The sequence below is a fragment of the Heterodontus francisci genome, chromosome 5, assembly GCF_036365525.1.
Source record: "Heterodontus francisci isolate sHetFra1 chromosome 5, sHetFra1.hap1, whole genome shotgun sequence".
Taxonomy (NCBI): domain Eukaryota; kingdom Metazoa; phylum Chordata; class Chondrichthyes; order Heterodontiformes; family Heterodontidae; genus Heterodontus; species Heterodontus francisci.
In genome coordinates, this window is record NC_090375.1 from 75,622,897 (window position 1) to 75,639,152 (window position 16,256).

A 16,256-nucleotide genomic window follows, 5' to 3' on the forward strand; every position below is an offset into this window, starting at 1 on the left:
GACAAAATAATCGTTTTTTTTGCCCAGAGGAAGCCTCAGTTGTGCTGACTGTAAATGAGTTTTTTTTATTCAAACAGAAAGCTGCATTCACACACATCATAGAGGTAATTTTGACTTTAGCTGATGGTATAAAACGGATGATATCGATTCAGCCACCTGGCACATCTCTCATGATTTTCATTGATTTCAATGGAAACAAAAATTGGAAGAGATGTACAACAGGCTGCTGAATCGATGCCAACTGTTTTAAACTAATACCCAAAGTCAAAATTACTGCCCATGATTGCTATGTCCAGGGAGTACAAATTCCCAAATGCTTAATTATAAAACTATAATGGAGGTAAGCAAATTTGAACATTGGGGTTACAGTGGAATTAGGATGATGCATTCAGACGTTTTTTCAGTATTATGAATACATACACATTGAGAATTACAAACCAGAATTTCAGGTTTCGATACAGCTCAAATCACTAGCAGCCAGATCCACAGCTAAAACAGGCAACCAATAGAAAGTGGTCAGTAGAATGCTCCATCAAGCAACTGTTAAAAATAATCATTTCATGCAGCTCATGCAGATCTAAAAACCAAGTGCAAAATCAATGTCATGAAACTGCACTCCTGAACTACCAAGGTCATTAATTTTCATTGCATAACATGCATACTGAGAAAATGATAACCTTCCATCTCTTGCCTACATATTAAGCAATTTTACCCTACAATCTTTTATCAATCTATAGTTCACTGACCATATTTTGTCTATCCATTTACTAAACAATTCTTGCAACAAGTCAGTTTGACTTGAGGCTGTCGTGTTATTGCAAATTTCTATCTTAATTTAGTTAACATTGTGTCTATTTTCTCCATGAAGTAGATAAACTCTTACCCACACACCTGCTCACAATTTAAGTATATTAGTCATTAAAACAATCTATTTGCAGCTTCGAATCATGAAAGTTAACACTAATTTCGAATGCATGTCTTTCTAAAGTTTTTAAAGTTATCAGTTACAAACATTTGAGAAAAGTTATGTCGTTTTTTGAAAACTTGAATTGTATGAATTCACTTTCCAATATATGGCATAATATACTAATTACTCAGTACAAATGGTCAAGGTAACCTCTGTGCATTTTCACAGTAAGATCAGCCATTTCTTATTTTCTGTTCAGTTACATTTGCATATATTTTTTGCAGATTTCCCGACAGAACCATCTGGAGAGATTTCACTACCCAAAATCGCATTTAAAGAGGCCATGTCTCATTCAGGAATTTATGTTAGTACATTTCAAGCAAAATCTCTACATACCTTGTTCTAGCCCTTGTAGAAGTTTCACCTCCATTTACATGGATGGCATCTCCATTCTGCTGAACTTCTGTGCAAAAAAAATTCAGTTAAATGGAGATACTTTTAACAAGTAATATAAAATCATTTTAAAGTAAATATACAATACATTTATTAGACTAGTCATCAGGCTTGGTGTGACATTTACTCACTGGTTGCTGATGCAGTGCCATTAGGTACAGATTCCTGATCCACTGTCATACCATCAAGGAAAACAGTCAGGACTCCAGTTTGTACTACCCCATTCTTATTTTCCAATGTGAGTTTCAATACTTCTTTAGCATTCTCCACTATTCAAAAACAAAGTGGGAATAAAATAAAATGTTGGCTGTTTATAATTCTATAGCATCAGTAACTTAACTGTGTAAGCAGAATCATAAAACATTTTTTTACTTCTTGCAGAAAACGATGATGTTACAAAGGACATTCAAAAGATAACAGCCAAATTCCAGCTTTTTGCAAGAAATAATCATAATCAAAACAATAAGCCAAAAAAGGAGATATTAGGAGGGGTGACCAAAAGCTATGGTCAAAGAGGTGGGTTTTATGGAAAATCTTAAAGGAGAAAAGAGATATGGAGAGGCAGAGATGTTTCGAAAGGAATTCCTGAATGAGGGGGGTGGGGGGTGGCGCTAGGCAGCTCAAGGCACAACCAGCAATGAAGGGCCAATAAAGGAGAATATAGAAGAGGCCACAGTGAGAGGAGCGAAGTCTGAAGAAGAATGAACTGTAGCAGATGCTATTCTCCTTACATTATAAGATCTCCTCCTGTAATACCCTTGCTGTGGCAGGCAACTCTACAAGGTAAATTTGGGAAGATGTGGTAAATCAAAGAGTAGAGACAAGGCAAGAGAGAAAGGTATTAATATGGGAAAAGATAAACAGACCATAACAGGAAGTGACAGTGAGTACAAATCTAAGAGTAAATCAGCAGACAAGAGGTTATGAAAAAAATAAGGACAAAACTAAAGGCTCTGTATCTGAATGCACTTGGCATTCGAAACAAAGCAGATGAACTAAAAGCGCAAATAGAAATAAATATGATCTGATAGCCATTACAGAGACACGGCTGCACGATTACATAGATTGGGACCTGAATATTGAAGGGTACATGACATTTAGCAAGGATAGGAAGCTCGGAAAAGGTGGAGGGAGGCTCTGTTAATTAATGATGGTATTAGCACAATAGAGAGGGATGGCCCAAGTTCAGGAAACCAGGATGTAGAAGCAGTTTGGGTCGAGATGAGGGATGATAAAGGCAAGAAGTCATTTTTGGGAGTGGTGTACAGGCCCCCTAACAGTAACCACACAGCAGGACAGGGCATAAAGGAAAAAATAATGGGAATTTGTCAGAAAGGTACAGTGATAATCATGGGAGGTTTTAATCTACAGCGATTGGAAAAATCAGATGAGCAAAACCAGATGACGAGTTCATAGAATGTTTTTGGGATAGTTTCTCAGAACAGCACATTCTGGCGCCAACCAGACAGCAGGCTATACAAGACCCGGTAGTGTGCAACAAGATAGGAGTAATTAATGACCTCACAGTGAAGGCGCCCTAGGCAACAGTGATCATAATAGGATTGAATTTTACATTCAGTTTGAGGGAGAGAAGAGTGGGTCTAACACTAGTATTTTAAACTTAAATAAGGGGAGTTATGACAGCATGAAAGCAGAGCTAGCTAAAGCGAACTGGCAAAGTAGTTAAAGGATAGGTCAATTAGAAATGTAGTGGCAGACATTTAAAGTGATATTTGAGAATACAAAGAATAGATATATTCCAATTGGGAAGAAAAATTCCAAGGGGAGGACCTATCATCCATGGTGAACTAAAAAAGTTGAAGATAGTATCAAACGTAAAGAAAAAGCATATAATTGCATAAAGATGGATGGCAGGTCAGAAGATTGGGCACAATATAAAAAGCAGCAAAGAACGACTAAAAAATTAATAAGGAGAGAGAAATCAGAGTACGAGAGAAGGCTGGCTAGAAATATAAAAAGATAGTAAAAGTTCCTATAGATATTTTAAAAAGTTAACAAAGTGAGCGTTGGTCCTATAGAAAGTGAGTCTGGGGAACTAATAATGGATAATAAGGAGATGGCAGATGAATTGAACAGGTATTTTGCATCAGTCTTCACCATACAAGATACAAGTAAGGTCCCAGAAATAGCTGTAAATCAGCAGATGGGAGGGAGGAACTCAAGAAAATTACAAATCACCAGGGACTGAGCAAATTGTTGGAGCTGTGGGCTGGCAAGTTCCTGGGTCCTGATGGACTTCATCCTACGGTCCTAAAAGAAGTGGCTAGTGAGATAGTTGATGCAATGGTTTTAATTTTTTTTAAAGTTCCCTAGATTCGGGGAAGGTTCCATTAGATTGGAAAATAGCAAATATAATGCCTTTATTCAAAATAGGAGGGAGACAGAAAGCAGGAAACTAGAGACCAGTTAGCTTAACAGCTGTCACAGGGAAAATGTTAGAAGCTATTATTAAATACGTTATAGCAGGGCACTTAGAAAATTCAAGGTAATCAGGCAGAGTCAACATGGTTTTGTGAAAGGGAAATCATGTTTAAACAATTTATTCGAGTTCTTTGAAGAAGTTACATGTGCTGTGGATAAAAGGGAACCGGTGGATGTACGGTACTTAGATTTCCAGAAGGCATTTGATAAGGTGCCACATCAAAGGTTATTATGGAAAATAAAAGCTCATGGTGTAGGAGGTAACATATTGGCATGGATAGAAGATTGGTTAGCTAACAGGAAACAAAGTGTAGGTATAAATGTGTCATTTTCTGATTGGCAAGATGTAACGCGTGGTGTGGCACAGGGATCATTGCTCGGGACTCACTTTTTACAATTTATATAAATGACTTGGATGAAGGGAGGCTGCTAAATTTGCTGATGATACCAAGATAGGTAAGAAAGTAAGTTGTGAAGAGAACGAACATAAGGAGACTACAAAGGGATACAGATAGGTTAAGTGAGTGGACAACGATCTGGCAAAAGGAGTATAATGTGGAAAAAAGTGACACTGTCCATTTTGGCAGGAAGAATAAAAAAAGCATTTATCTAAATGGTGAGAGATTGCAGAGCTCTGAGATGCAGAGGAAATCTGGGTGTCCTAGTGTATGAATTGCAAAAGATTAGTATGCAGGTACAGTAAATAATTAGGGAAGCTAATAGAACATAATTGTTTATTACGAGGGGAATTGAATACAAAAGAAGGGTGGTTCTGCTACAGTTATACAGGGCATTGGTGAGACCACATCTGGTGCACTGTGTACAGTATTGGTCTCCTTATTTAAGGAAGGATGTAAATGCGTTGGAAGCAGTTCAGAAAAGGTTTACTAGACTAATACCTGGAATGGGCGGGTTGTCTTATGAGGAAAGGTTGGACAGGCTAGGCTTGTATCCACTGCAGTTTAGAAGAGTAAGAGGTGACTTGATTGAAACATATAAGATTTTGAGGGGTCTTGACAGGGTGGATGTGGAAAGGATGTTTCCTCTAGTGGGAGAATCTAGAACTGAGGGTCATTGTTTAAAAATAAAGAATCACTCATTTAAGACAGAGGAGGAGAAATATTTTCTCTCAGAGGTTCGTGAGTCTTTGGAACCCTTTTCCTCAAAAGGCGATGGAAGCAGAGTCTTTGGATATTTTTAAGGTAAAGATAGATAAATTCTTGATAAGCAAGGGGATGAAAGGTTATTGGGGGTAGGCAAGAATGTGGAGTTGAGGTTACAATCAGATTAGCTATGATCTTGTTGAATGGCTGAGCAGGCTCGAGGGGCCAAGTGACCTACTCCTGTTCCTAATTTGTATGTTAATATGTTCCTATGTTTGTAAATGGGTCTCAGTGGTACATCAGAGTAAGGAGCTTCTGTGCTCAAGTTAATTGTAAGACTTACATTTTCTGTTGTGCAATTCCAACGCTTGGCTGATGTCTAAAGTGGCTTTCCCTAGTAAAGCATCAGATTTTAATGTGTGATGGCTCCAGATTTTAAACTCCAATTTGGTGTGTGGTGTTACGTTCCTGCATACAGAAAAAAGAGGGGTAGTTTTATAGCTTACATCTTTGTGTGACATAAATAAATGAAATAGTATAAGTAATATACCCAATCATATCTTAATTCATGGTTATTGTGAAAGAACATATGCATGCACTATGATTACATTAAACATTTTAAGATAACAAAATAAAGATTCCTGTAGTACTTAAATGGGACTCTGTTTCTGGAAATATTCTAAGGTGATATTTTGACTATGAAGTTGTAGCCGGTAAAGACTGGTTTACAGGACAGTTCAAAACTTATGATCATTACAAACAAGTGAGGTTAAAAGTGAACTTATTTTGTTACTTGATAGCCCAGAGATCAAATTTCTTCAACTCAATAGTATTCCATTTACTGTAGAAAACCAAAAAACCATACTGAAAACCAGGAAATCTGCATAAGAACATAAAGTTCAGAGTGAGTAAGGGGCATTCGGCCCATCAAGCTCACTCTACTGATTAACCATATACGATTATTCTATCATGGACCTCCCCCACCCTATCCCTAGCCTGTACTTAGTTTTCTGAATTGGGCAATTGAGCATTAGCACAACACAGGTGAAGCCACAATCCCTGCTGTTTCTATCTAACAAAGCTGGGTAGGGAAATGCCAGGATGCTGCCTGCCAGTGAAGTCACTGAAATAGCTCAACAGGAAGAGAGACTCAACTCAATGCCAGAAAAACAATTATTCCTCCTGGATTTTCTTCCAATTTGAGCCTGCTTTTCTTATTCTGCCTTCCACAATTCCAAAGAACTCAAATTTTCCTAGTTGTTTAGAGCCACTGTGTAATTTTGCAATAGGTTAGGTACATATCCTCAAAAATGTATATTAACATTTGTTATACATTAAAAATAATGTCAAAGAAGGTTAATTGCTCATTTTATAATTGTGCTTACATTGTTAAGTGTTCATCCCATTTTGGATTGGAAGAACTATGTGACTTTGCAGATTTCTTTAGTTCTCCGTCTGCTGATAATTCCACATAGATTGCAGTTCCAAACCAATTCTTTCTTCTTTTTAGTTTTGCAGAAGCAACTATTAAGCAAAATTGTGGTACAAATTTAAGTAAATGCATCTGGTAAATCTCTTATACCCCAGTAGATGGAATAGCTGTATTACATGATTCAAAATTAATAACATTTTTCTATTAATAGCAATAATTATAAATATTTAGACATCATCAGTAATCCAATGTCAGTTGAAAAGAAGCCGGATTAGTATTTTTCTGTTTAAACATACTATAAAAGTTCTGATGATCTCGCCTGATGTAAGAAAGCCAAATAAGTGTAAGTACACAATTATTTCAATCCTTTATCACTCTGGCTAAAACTGATTTTAGAGCTTTTTTATTTACTTTTCATTAATTTAAATCTATACTTTCTGGTCTACCTGTGAATAATATTCTGGGTATCGGAAGCCACTATCTGTGAACCCTGCTACACACTCCACAGCCTAACTATCCAAGGTTGAACTGGACCGTTCACAATCTAGATGTCGCACTTGGCCCCAAGACAAGATTAAGGATCACATATCTGTGTCTACACTAAGAGCGCATGTTTCGATCTCTGTAATATCGCCCTGCCTCAACTCATCTGCTACTGAAATCCTCATCAATGCCTTTGTTACTTCTAGATTTGACTATTGCAATGCACTCCTGGCCAGCCTCTCACCTTCCATTCTCTTTAAATGTAAGCTTATCCAAAACTCTGCTGCTTGTACCCTATCTCGCACCAAGTCCCATTCACCCATCACCCCTCTAGTCGCTGAACTACATCGGCTCCTGGTTAAGCAGCACCTCAATTTTAAATTTCTCATCCTTGTTTTCAAATCCTTTCAATGGCCTCACCCCTTATCTCCATAACCTTCTCCAGCCCTATACCCTTGTGAGTAACTTGTGCTTCATAAATTCTGGCCTTTTGGGCATCCCCAATATTAATTACTACAGCATAGGCAGCTGTGCCTTCAGCTACCAAGGCTATAAGCTCTGGAAGTCCCTCACTAAAACTCTCTGCTTTTCTATCTCTCTTTCCTCCTTCAAGATTCTCCTTGAAACCTACCTCTTTGACCAAATTTACCCTAATATCTCAGTGGTTCAGTGTCAAATTTTACCTTTACACAATTTCAGTAAGTTTGCACTCAGCTATTCTGGGTATTAACCTAGCATTGCTAGTTTTTTTTAATAGCTTCATGGCATTATGTAGACATTCAAAGTGATATGTCTATTATTACAGTCAGGTCCATTTGCAATTCTCCCACATTCATTAAATGGATACTTTAACTACACAAGGTTCCTGGCAAAATTTGCAGGGCTGACATTAGACTACAGCTAATTGCAATCTGTGCTCCCCTCAAGAGAGCTTCCTTGCTAGTCTTGGGACCTTGCAAATGAACCTCTTAATTCCATTCACTGTTTAATTATGATCTATATTAAAATACTTTACAACCTACTAGTCCTCCATGGAATCAGCCTGATTGTTTATAAGACACAGGTGGACAAAGCATAAAAATAGCATCTAAAAACAATCATATTTTAACGAAATGCCAATCACATTAACATTATTTTGGTTTATTGAAAAAGCAAGTAAGCATTAAGGTAATTATGATTAAAAGGCATAATGTTAAGATTAATAGAATATTTGACTTAAAATGTAAAATATTCTTCAAAATTAAATAATACAATAAAATTAACATTAAAACACCAACATAACTTGAATATTTTCAGAAGAAAAGTATCTCCAGCATAGACTAATCTATGCTTCTGGCTGCAAGCCCACATAGATCAATTTGCAATGAAATGGAGTTGAAAGTTTCAGAGTACTTGTTAACATTTCTGTTTCACACTTACCCATCATGAATTCTTTCATTTACTCAATCACATTGCTTTAATTTGCATAGACAGCAGATCCACCAATAATACTGACAGCATCCTTCCTATTAGCTGATACTGCATTCTGCATCAACAGACCATGGACAAATCTACGAACAGTAATGACTGATAGTGCTCTTGATAAAACAGGATCTAGCCAAAGTGGACTGGGAGCAGCTCGTTGTAGGAAAGTCTACATCAGACCAGTGGGAGTCATTCAAAAAGGAAAGAGTGAGAGTTCAGGGCCAACATGTTCCCATAAAGGTGAAGGGTAGGACCAACAAGCCCAGGGAACCCTGGATGTCAAGGGATATAGAAGATCCCAAGGCATTTTATCAGTATAATAAGGGCAAGAGGATAACCAGGGAAAGAGCAGGGCCCATCAGGGACCAATGTGGCAATGTGTGTGTGGAGCAGGAGGACGTGGGTGAGATTTTAAATTATTACTTTTCAATCTGTGTTCAGAGAACGACGATGTAGGTTTGGAGGTCAGGGAGGGGGATTGTGATATACTTGAACAAATTAGCATTGAAAGGGAGGAGGTATTAGCAGTTTCAGAAGGCTTAAAAGTGGGTAAATCCCCAGGCCCAGATGAGATGCATCCCAGGCTGCTATGTGAGGCAAGCGAAGAAATTGCAGGGGCTCTGACACAAATTTTCAAATCCTCTCTGGCCACAAGAGAGGTGCCAGAGGACTGGAGGACAGCGAATGCGGTACCATTATTCAAGAAGGGTAGTAGGGATAAGCCAGGTAATTACAGGCCAGTGAGTAACATTAGTGGTAGGGAAACAACTGGAAAAAATTCTGAGGGACAGTATTAATCTCCACTTGGGGAGGCAGGGATTAATCAAGGACAGTCAGCATGGCTGTACCAGGGGGAAATCATATCTAATAAATTTGAATGAATTTTTCGAGGAGGTGACTAGATGTGTAGATGGGGGTAAAGCAGTTGACGTAGTCTACATGGACTTCAGTAAGGCTTTTGATAAGGTCCCGCATGGGAGATTGGTCAAGAAGGTAAGAGCCCATGGAATCCAGGACAATTTGGTAAATTGGATCCAAAATTGGCTTAATGGCAGGAGGCAGAGGGTGATGGTTAAGGATTGTTTTTGCAATTGGAAGCCTGTGACCCAATGGTGTACCACAGGGATCGGTGCTGGGACCCTTGCTGTTTGTAGCATATATTAATGATTTAGATGTGAATATAGGAGGTACGATCAGTAAGTTCGCAGATGACACATAAATAGTGAGGAGGAAAGCCTTAGATTACAGGACAATACAGATGGGCTGGTAAGATGGGCAGAGCAGTGGCAAATGGAATTTAATCATGAGAAGTGTGAGGTGAAGCATTTTGGGAGGACTAACAAGGCAAGGGAATATACAATGGATGGCAGGACCCTAGGAAGTACAGAGGGTTAGAGGGACCTTGGTGTACTTGTCCATAGATCACTGAAGGCAGCAGCACAGGTAGATAAGGTGGTCAGGAAGGCATATGGGATACTTGCCTTTATTAGCCGAGGCATAGAATATAAGAGCAGGGAGGTTATGATGGAGCTGTATAAAACACTAGTTAGGCCACAGCTGGAGTACTGTGTACAGTTCTGGTCGCTGCACTATAGGAAGGATGTAATTGCACTGGAGAGGGTGCAGAGGAGATTCACCAAGATATTGCTTGGGCTGGAGCATTTCAGCTATGAAGAGAGACTGGATAGGCTAGGGTTGTTTTCCTTACAGCAGAGAAGGCTGAGGGGGGAACTGATTGAGGTATACAAAATTAAGAGGGGCACAGATAGAGCAGAGGCGTCAGTAACCAGGGGGCATAGATTTAAGGCAAGGGGCAGGAGGTTTAGAGGGGATTTAAGGAAAAAGAAATTTCACCCAGAGGGTGGTTAGAATCTGGACCACGCTGCCTGAAGAGGTGGTAGAGGCAGGAACCGTCATAACATTTAAGAAGTATTTAGATGAGCACTTGAATCACCATAGCATACAAGGCTACGGGCCAAGTGCTGGAAAATGGGATTAGGTGCTTGAGGGCCAGCATGGACACGATGGGCCTGTTTCGGTGCTGTATGACTATCAATTCCAAAACTTGTGTTTGTCAGTTATATCATGAAATCACTCAACGATGGTACCAAATTAGAAACTATCTCATGCTTGCCCAATCCAATAAATGGCATTCGAGATAATAACATACTTTGACGCATCAGATGTACCATCACTTGTATCAGTGTTGGAAAGCCATGACCTCAACAGAAATGTTCTGTAGATAGCCTTCACACATCAAGACTTGCATTTATATAACACCTTTCACAACCACAGACCATCCCAAAGTGCTTTAGAGCCAATGAAGTACTTTGAAGTGTCCTCACTGTTGTAATGTAGGAAACAAAGCAGCCAATTTGTGCACAGCAAGGTCCCACAAACAGGACCATGAAAATAACCAGATAATCTGAACTGATGCTGTTGGTTGAGGGATGAGGGATAAATATTGGCCAGGACACCAAGGAGAAATCCCATGTTCTTCTTTGAAATAGTGCCATGGGATCTTTTATGTCCAACTGAGAGGGCAGATGGGGCCTCACCTTAACGTCACATCCAAAAGATAGCACCCCTTCAGTCCCACAGCAGGGTGTCAGCCTTCATTTTTTTTTGCGCTCACATCCTGAAGTGAGACTTAGATCCACAACCGTCTAACTAGGAGGAGAGTGCTACCAACTGAGCCAAGGCTGACGCACTTTATAATACCTTCACCCAATAGCTGGAATTTAGATTTATGCTTGGACCTATTACTGCTGAATTTTCATCATTTGGAAGGGTTGGGGGTGTACTTTGGTCATTCTCCAATGAGAGATACCCCAATGTAGGTTAAACTTGTAGTACACAAGACATGAATTGAAATAGTGCCCTGAAACACTGGAGACCTACCTAGCACTGGTACCAAACCACAAAAGATAAAATGGAGGGTTGAATTGTTCCAACTTTACTCCTTGCATAATTTGCTTGATGGAATATAGTGGGAAGCATGAGTACAATTTCATGATTTGTGGTCCTAGTGAATGAGACTCCATGTCAAGAGCATATATTCATAACATTTATCTCAAAGTGTCCATCATCTAAATAGATGACTGAAAGCCACTGCTTCATCTCTGAAAATATATACATATTTTTTGCTCCCTCTGCATCCATACTCTTCATCTTGATCAGGAATAAGGATATCCCTGAAAAGACCTCTCAGTAGTGCTCTGGTAAAAATGTGATGAGTAAACATTACCCAGATAGAAAGGTTCATTCCCAAACAAAATTTGACCAGGAAAAACCATATTCAGGAAAGGAACCCAAGAATGGAGTTCAAATTTTGATTGCCATTTCTCGAGTAGAGAGAATCACAAAAGGTTTACAGCACAGAAAGAGGGCACTTGGCACATCACGTCTGTGCTGGCCAAAAAACGAGCCACTAGTCTAATCCCACCTTCCAGCATTTGGTCTGTAGTCCTGCAGGTTACAGCACTTGAGGTGCATATCCCATCACCTTTTAAATGAGTTGAGGGTTTCTGCCTCAACTACCTTTTCAGGCAGTGAGTTCCACCCTCTGGGTGAAAAAACTTTTCCTCATCTGTCCTCTAATCTTTCTTATCAATCACTTTACATCTATGTCCCCTAGTCACTGACCTCTCTGCTAAGGTAAATAGACCCTTCACATCCACTCTACCCAGGCCCCTCACAATTTTATACATTTCAATCAGATCTCCCCTCAGCATTCTCTGTTCCAAGGAGAAAAATCGCAGCCTATCCAATCTTTCCCTCATAGCTGCATTTTTCCAGTCCTGGCAACTTCCTCGTAAATCCCCACTGTACCCTCTTTAGTGCAATTGCATCATTTCTGTAATGAGGTGACCAGAACTGCACACAGTACTCAAGTTGCATAAATTATAACCAAAGTGTCTATTCTCCAATTCCATTGTCCATCCAAGATATTAAGAAAAAAAGGGTCCTTAAGTTGTAAAACAAAGTGGCATTATCATGCACAGGAGAATCACAATTTAAGGAAACGGCACTTCAGTAAACCTTAGCTTTATGGTTCAATGGATAACACAGTAGCACAAGTAGCACAGAAGAAGCAACCTGGTCTTCAACGACAAGGCTTTGAGAAACTAAGTGGCCACATGGAGGTGACAATGAGCTTCTTTCCAAAAAGAATTTGGGAGACTGCGGACAGGAAACAGAGCTTTAATTTGGATGGAAAGAAGAAAAGGATATACAAGCTCTTTGAGTGTAGCTGTAGTTACTTAATTAGGTAGCTAGCTTAAACTGGTTTCTGAGCTATAGCAAAGCTTATTTATCATTGTTTTCAGAGAGTATAAATTGTGCTGCTCGACTGCAGAGTGTGAAATGGAGTTTGGTAAGTGAGGGAGTTCTGTGAAGAGGGGAACTACAAATTAATCAAAGATAAATTTAATTTAATTAACAGCACAGTTGGCAGGACAGGTGATGTGTCACAGCTGCAGTATGTGGGAGCTCAGGGATGCCATGGCAATTACGTTTGTAGTAAGCATCTGAAGCTTGAGCAGCTTCGGATCAGAGTAGATGAGCTGCAGACATTACGATGCATTAGGGAGGGAGAAAGTTACCAGGACACTTTGTTCCAGAAGGCAGTCACACCCCTTAGGATAGGGTTGTCTGTTTTGGTCAGTGGTCAGGAACAGGTGGTTGTGACTACGAGTAAGGGGATCGAGAAGGTGGGAGTGGAGCAGCCTCAGCCCTTGCAATTGAGCAACAAGTTTAAGGTTCTTGCAGCTTGTATGAACAACAGCGAGGGCTGTAGTGTTGATGAGCAGACTGACCATGGCACCATGGTACAGGAAGCTGTTCAAGCGGCAGGAGCAAAAAGGAAAGTAGTGGTAGGAGGGGACAGTACAGTAAGGGGGATTGGCACTGTTCTCTGCAGCAAAGAGCAAGAGTCCAGAAAGCTGTGTTGCCTGCCCGCTACGAGGGCTCGGGGCATCTGCTCAGGGCTGGAGAGGAACTTACAATGGGAGGGGGAGCACCCAGTCATCATGATCCATGCAGGTATCGATGACATAGGCAGGACAAGAGGTTCTGCATAGTCAGTATGAGGATCTGGGCACCAAATTAAGAAGCAGAACCCCAAAGGTAGTAATCTGTGGATTATTACCTGAGCCACGTGCAAATTGGCATAGAGCAAATAAGATTAGAGAAATGAATGCTCAATGACTGGTGTGGTAGAAGTGGATTACGGTTTGAGGGCCAAATACAACATTACTGGGGAAAATGAGGGCTGTACTGTATCAACGGTGTACACCTGAACCGTGCCTGGACCAGTGTTCTAGCAAGCTGCATAACTAGGGAAGTATACAGGGTTTTAAACTAAATAGTGGGGGCAAGGGATCAAATTTGGGAAGATGTGGCAAATCAAAGAGTAGAGACAAGGCAAGAGAGAAAGGTATTAATATGGGAAAAGATAAATAGACTGCGACAGGAAGGGACAGTGAGTACAAATCTAAGTAAATCAGCAGACAAGACTGCAGGTTAAGAAAATAAAAAACTGACAAAACTAAAGGCTCTATATCTGAATGCACGTAGCAACCAAAACAAAACAGCTGAACTGATAACGCAAATAGAAACAAATAAGTATGATCTGATAGCCATTACAGAGGTATGGCTGCAGGATGCTGTAGATTGGGAGCCAAATATTGACGGGTACATGACATTCAGGTGGAGGAGTGGCTCTGCTAATTAATGATGGTATTAGCACAATATCAACATTCTGGGGGTTACCATTGACCAGAAACTGAACCGGACCAGCCACATAAATACTGTGGCTACAAGAGAATGTCAGAGACTGGAGAATCTGTGGCAAGTAACTCACCTCCTGATGCCCCAATGCCTGTCCACCACCGAAAAGGCACAAGTTAGGAGTGTGATGGAATACTTTCCACTTGCCTGGCTGGGTGCAGCTCCAACAACACTCAAGAAGCTCGACATCATCCAGGATAAAGTACTTGATTAGCACCCCATCCACCATCTTTAACATTCACTCCCTTCACCACCGACACACAGTGGCAGCAGTGTGTACCATCTACAAAATGCACTGCAGCAACTCATCAAGGCTTCTGCAACAGCACCTTCCAAACCCGTGACCTCTACCACCGAGAAGGACAAGGGGAGCAGATGCATGGGAACACCACTCACTACCTGCAAGTTCCGCTCCAAGCCACACACCATCCTGACTTGGATGTATATCGTTGTTCCTTCACTGTCGCTGGGTCAAAATCCTGTAACTCCCTTCCTAACATCACCGTTGGTGTACCTACACCGCATGGACTGCAGTGGTTCAAGAGGGCGGCTCATCACCACCTTCTCAAGGGCAATTAGGGATGGGAAATAAATGCTATCCTAGCCAGCGATGTCCACATCTCATGAATGAATAAAAAAGAGAGGACTGACCTAAGATCAGGAAACCAGGATGTAGAAGTGGTTTAGGTAGAGATGAGAAATGATAAAGGCGAGCAGTCACATGCGGGAGTGGTATACAGACCCCCGAACAGTAACCACACAGTAGAACAGAGCATAACAAAAGAAATAATGGGTGCTTATCAGAAAGGTACAGCGATAATCATGGGGGCTCTGAATCTACATATAGATTGGAAAAATCAGATGGGCAAAGGTAGCCCACAGGAAGAGTTCATAGAATGTTTCTGTGATAGTTTCTTCGAACAGCATGTTCTGGAGACAACCAGAGAGCAGGTTATATTAGACCTGGTATTGTGCAACGAGATAGGATTAATTGATGAACTCATAGTGAAGGAGCCCCGAGGCAGCAGGGATCATAACATTGAATTTCACATTCAGTATGAGGGAGAGAAGAGTGGGTCTAACACTAGTATTTTAAACTTAAATAAGGGCAATTATGAAGGCATGAAAGTAGAGCTAGCTAAAGCGAACTGGCAAATAAGGTTAAGGGATAGGTCAACTGAGATGCAGTGGCAGACATTAAGGGGATATTTCAGAATACACAGAATATATTCCAACGAGAAAGAAAAATTCCAAGGAGAGGACCGACCATCCATGGTTCACAAAAAAAGTTCAAGATGGTATCAAACTTAAAGAAAAAGCATATAATTGTGCAAAGATGCATGGCAGGTCAGAAGATTGGACAGAATATTAAAATAAACAAAGAATGATTAAAAGATTAATAAGGAGGGAAAAATTACAGTAGGAGAGAAAACGAGGTAGAGAAATAAAAATAGTAAGAATTTCTATAGACATTTTAAAAAGAGTTAACAAAGTAAGCATTGGACTGAAAGTGAGTCTGGGGAACTAATAATGGAAAATATGGAGACGGCAGATGAATTGAACGAGTATTTTGCGTCGGTCTTCACTATAGAGGATACAAATAACATCCCAGAAATAGTTGTAAGTCAGGAAATGGAAGAGAGGGAGGAACTCAAAGAAAATTACAATCATGAGGGAAGGGTTCTGAGCTAATTGTTGGAGCTGCAGGCTGACATGTCCCCAGCTCCTGATGGACTTCATCCTAAGGTCTTAAAAGAACTGGCTAGTGAGATAGTTGATGTGCTAGTTTTAATTTTTCAAAATTCCCTAGATTCAGAGAAGGTTCCATTAGATAGGAAAACAGCAAGGGTAACTCCTTTATTCGAAAAGGGAGGGAGAAAATCAGGAAACTACAGGCCAGTAAACTTAACATCAGTCATTGGGAAAATGTTAGAAGCTATTATTAAAGACGTTATAGCAGGGCACTTAGAAAAATTCAAGGTAAACAGACAGAATCAACATGGTTTTGTGAAAGGGAAATCATGTTTGACTAATTTATTGGAGTTCTCTGAAGAAGTAACATGTGCTGTTGATAAAAGGGATGTACAATACTTAGATTTCCAGAAAGCATTTGATAAGGTGCCACATCAAAGGTTATTGGGGAAAATAAAAGCTCACGGTGTAGGGGGTAACATGTTGGCAT

General features: G+C 40.1%; 1 protein-coding gene across 4 annotated transcripts in view; it reads right to left on the minus strand.

Moving 5' to 3' along the window:
- LOC137369917 (NEDD4-like E3 ubiquitin-protein ligase WWP1) overlaps nt 1–16,256 on the minus strand; it is a 170,367-nt gene that overhangs the window by 81,199 nt on the left and 72,912 nt on the right. For 3 of the 4 annotated variants that reach the window (XM_068031651.1, XM_068031652.1, XM_068031654.1), the window contains 4 exons: nt 6,291–6,429; nt 5,249–5,373; nt 1,492–1,629; nt 1,304–1,370 (listed from right to left, as the gene is read on the minus strand). In XM_068031651.1, coding sequence (XP_067887752.1) covers nt 1,304–1,370; nt 1,492–1,629; nt 5,249–5,373; nt 6,291–6,429 — 469 coding nt within the window. The remainder of the gene's footprint in view (nt 1–1,303; nt 1,371–1,491; nt 1,630–5,248; nt 5,374–6,290; nt 6,430–16,256) is intronic. The other variant, XM_068031653.1, reaches the window with a different exon arrangement.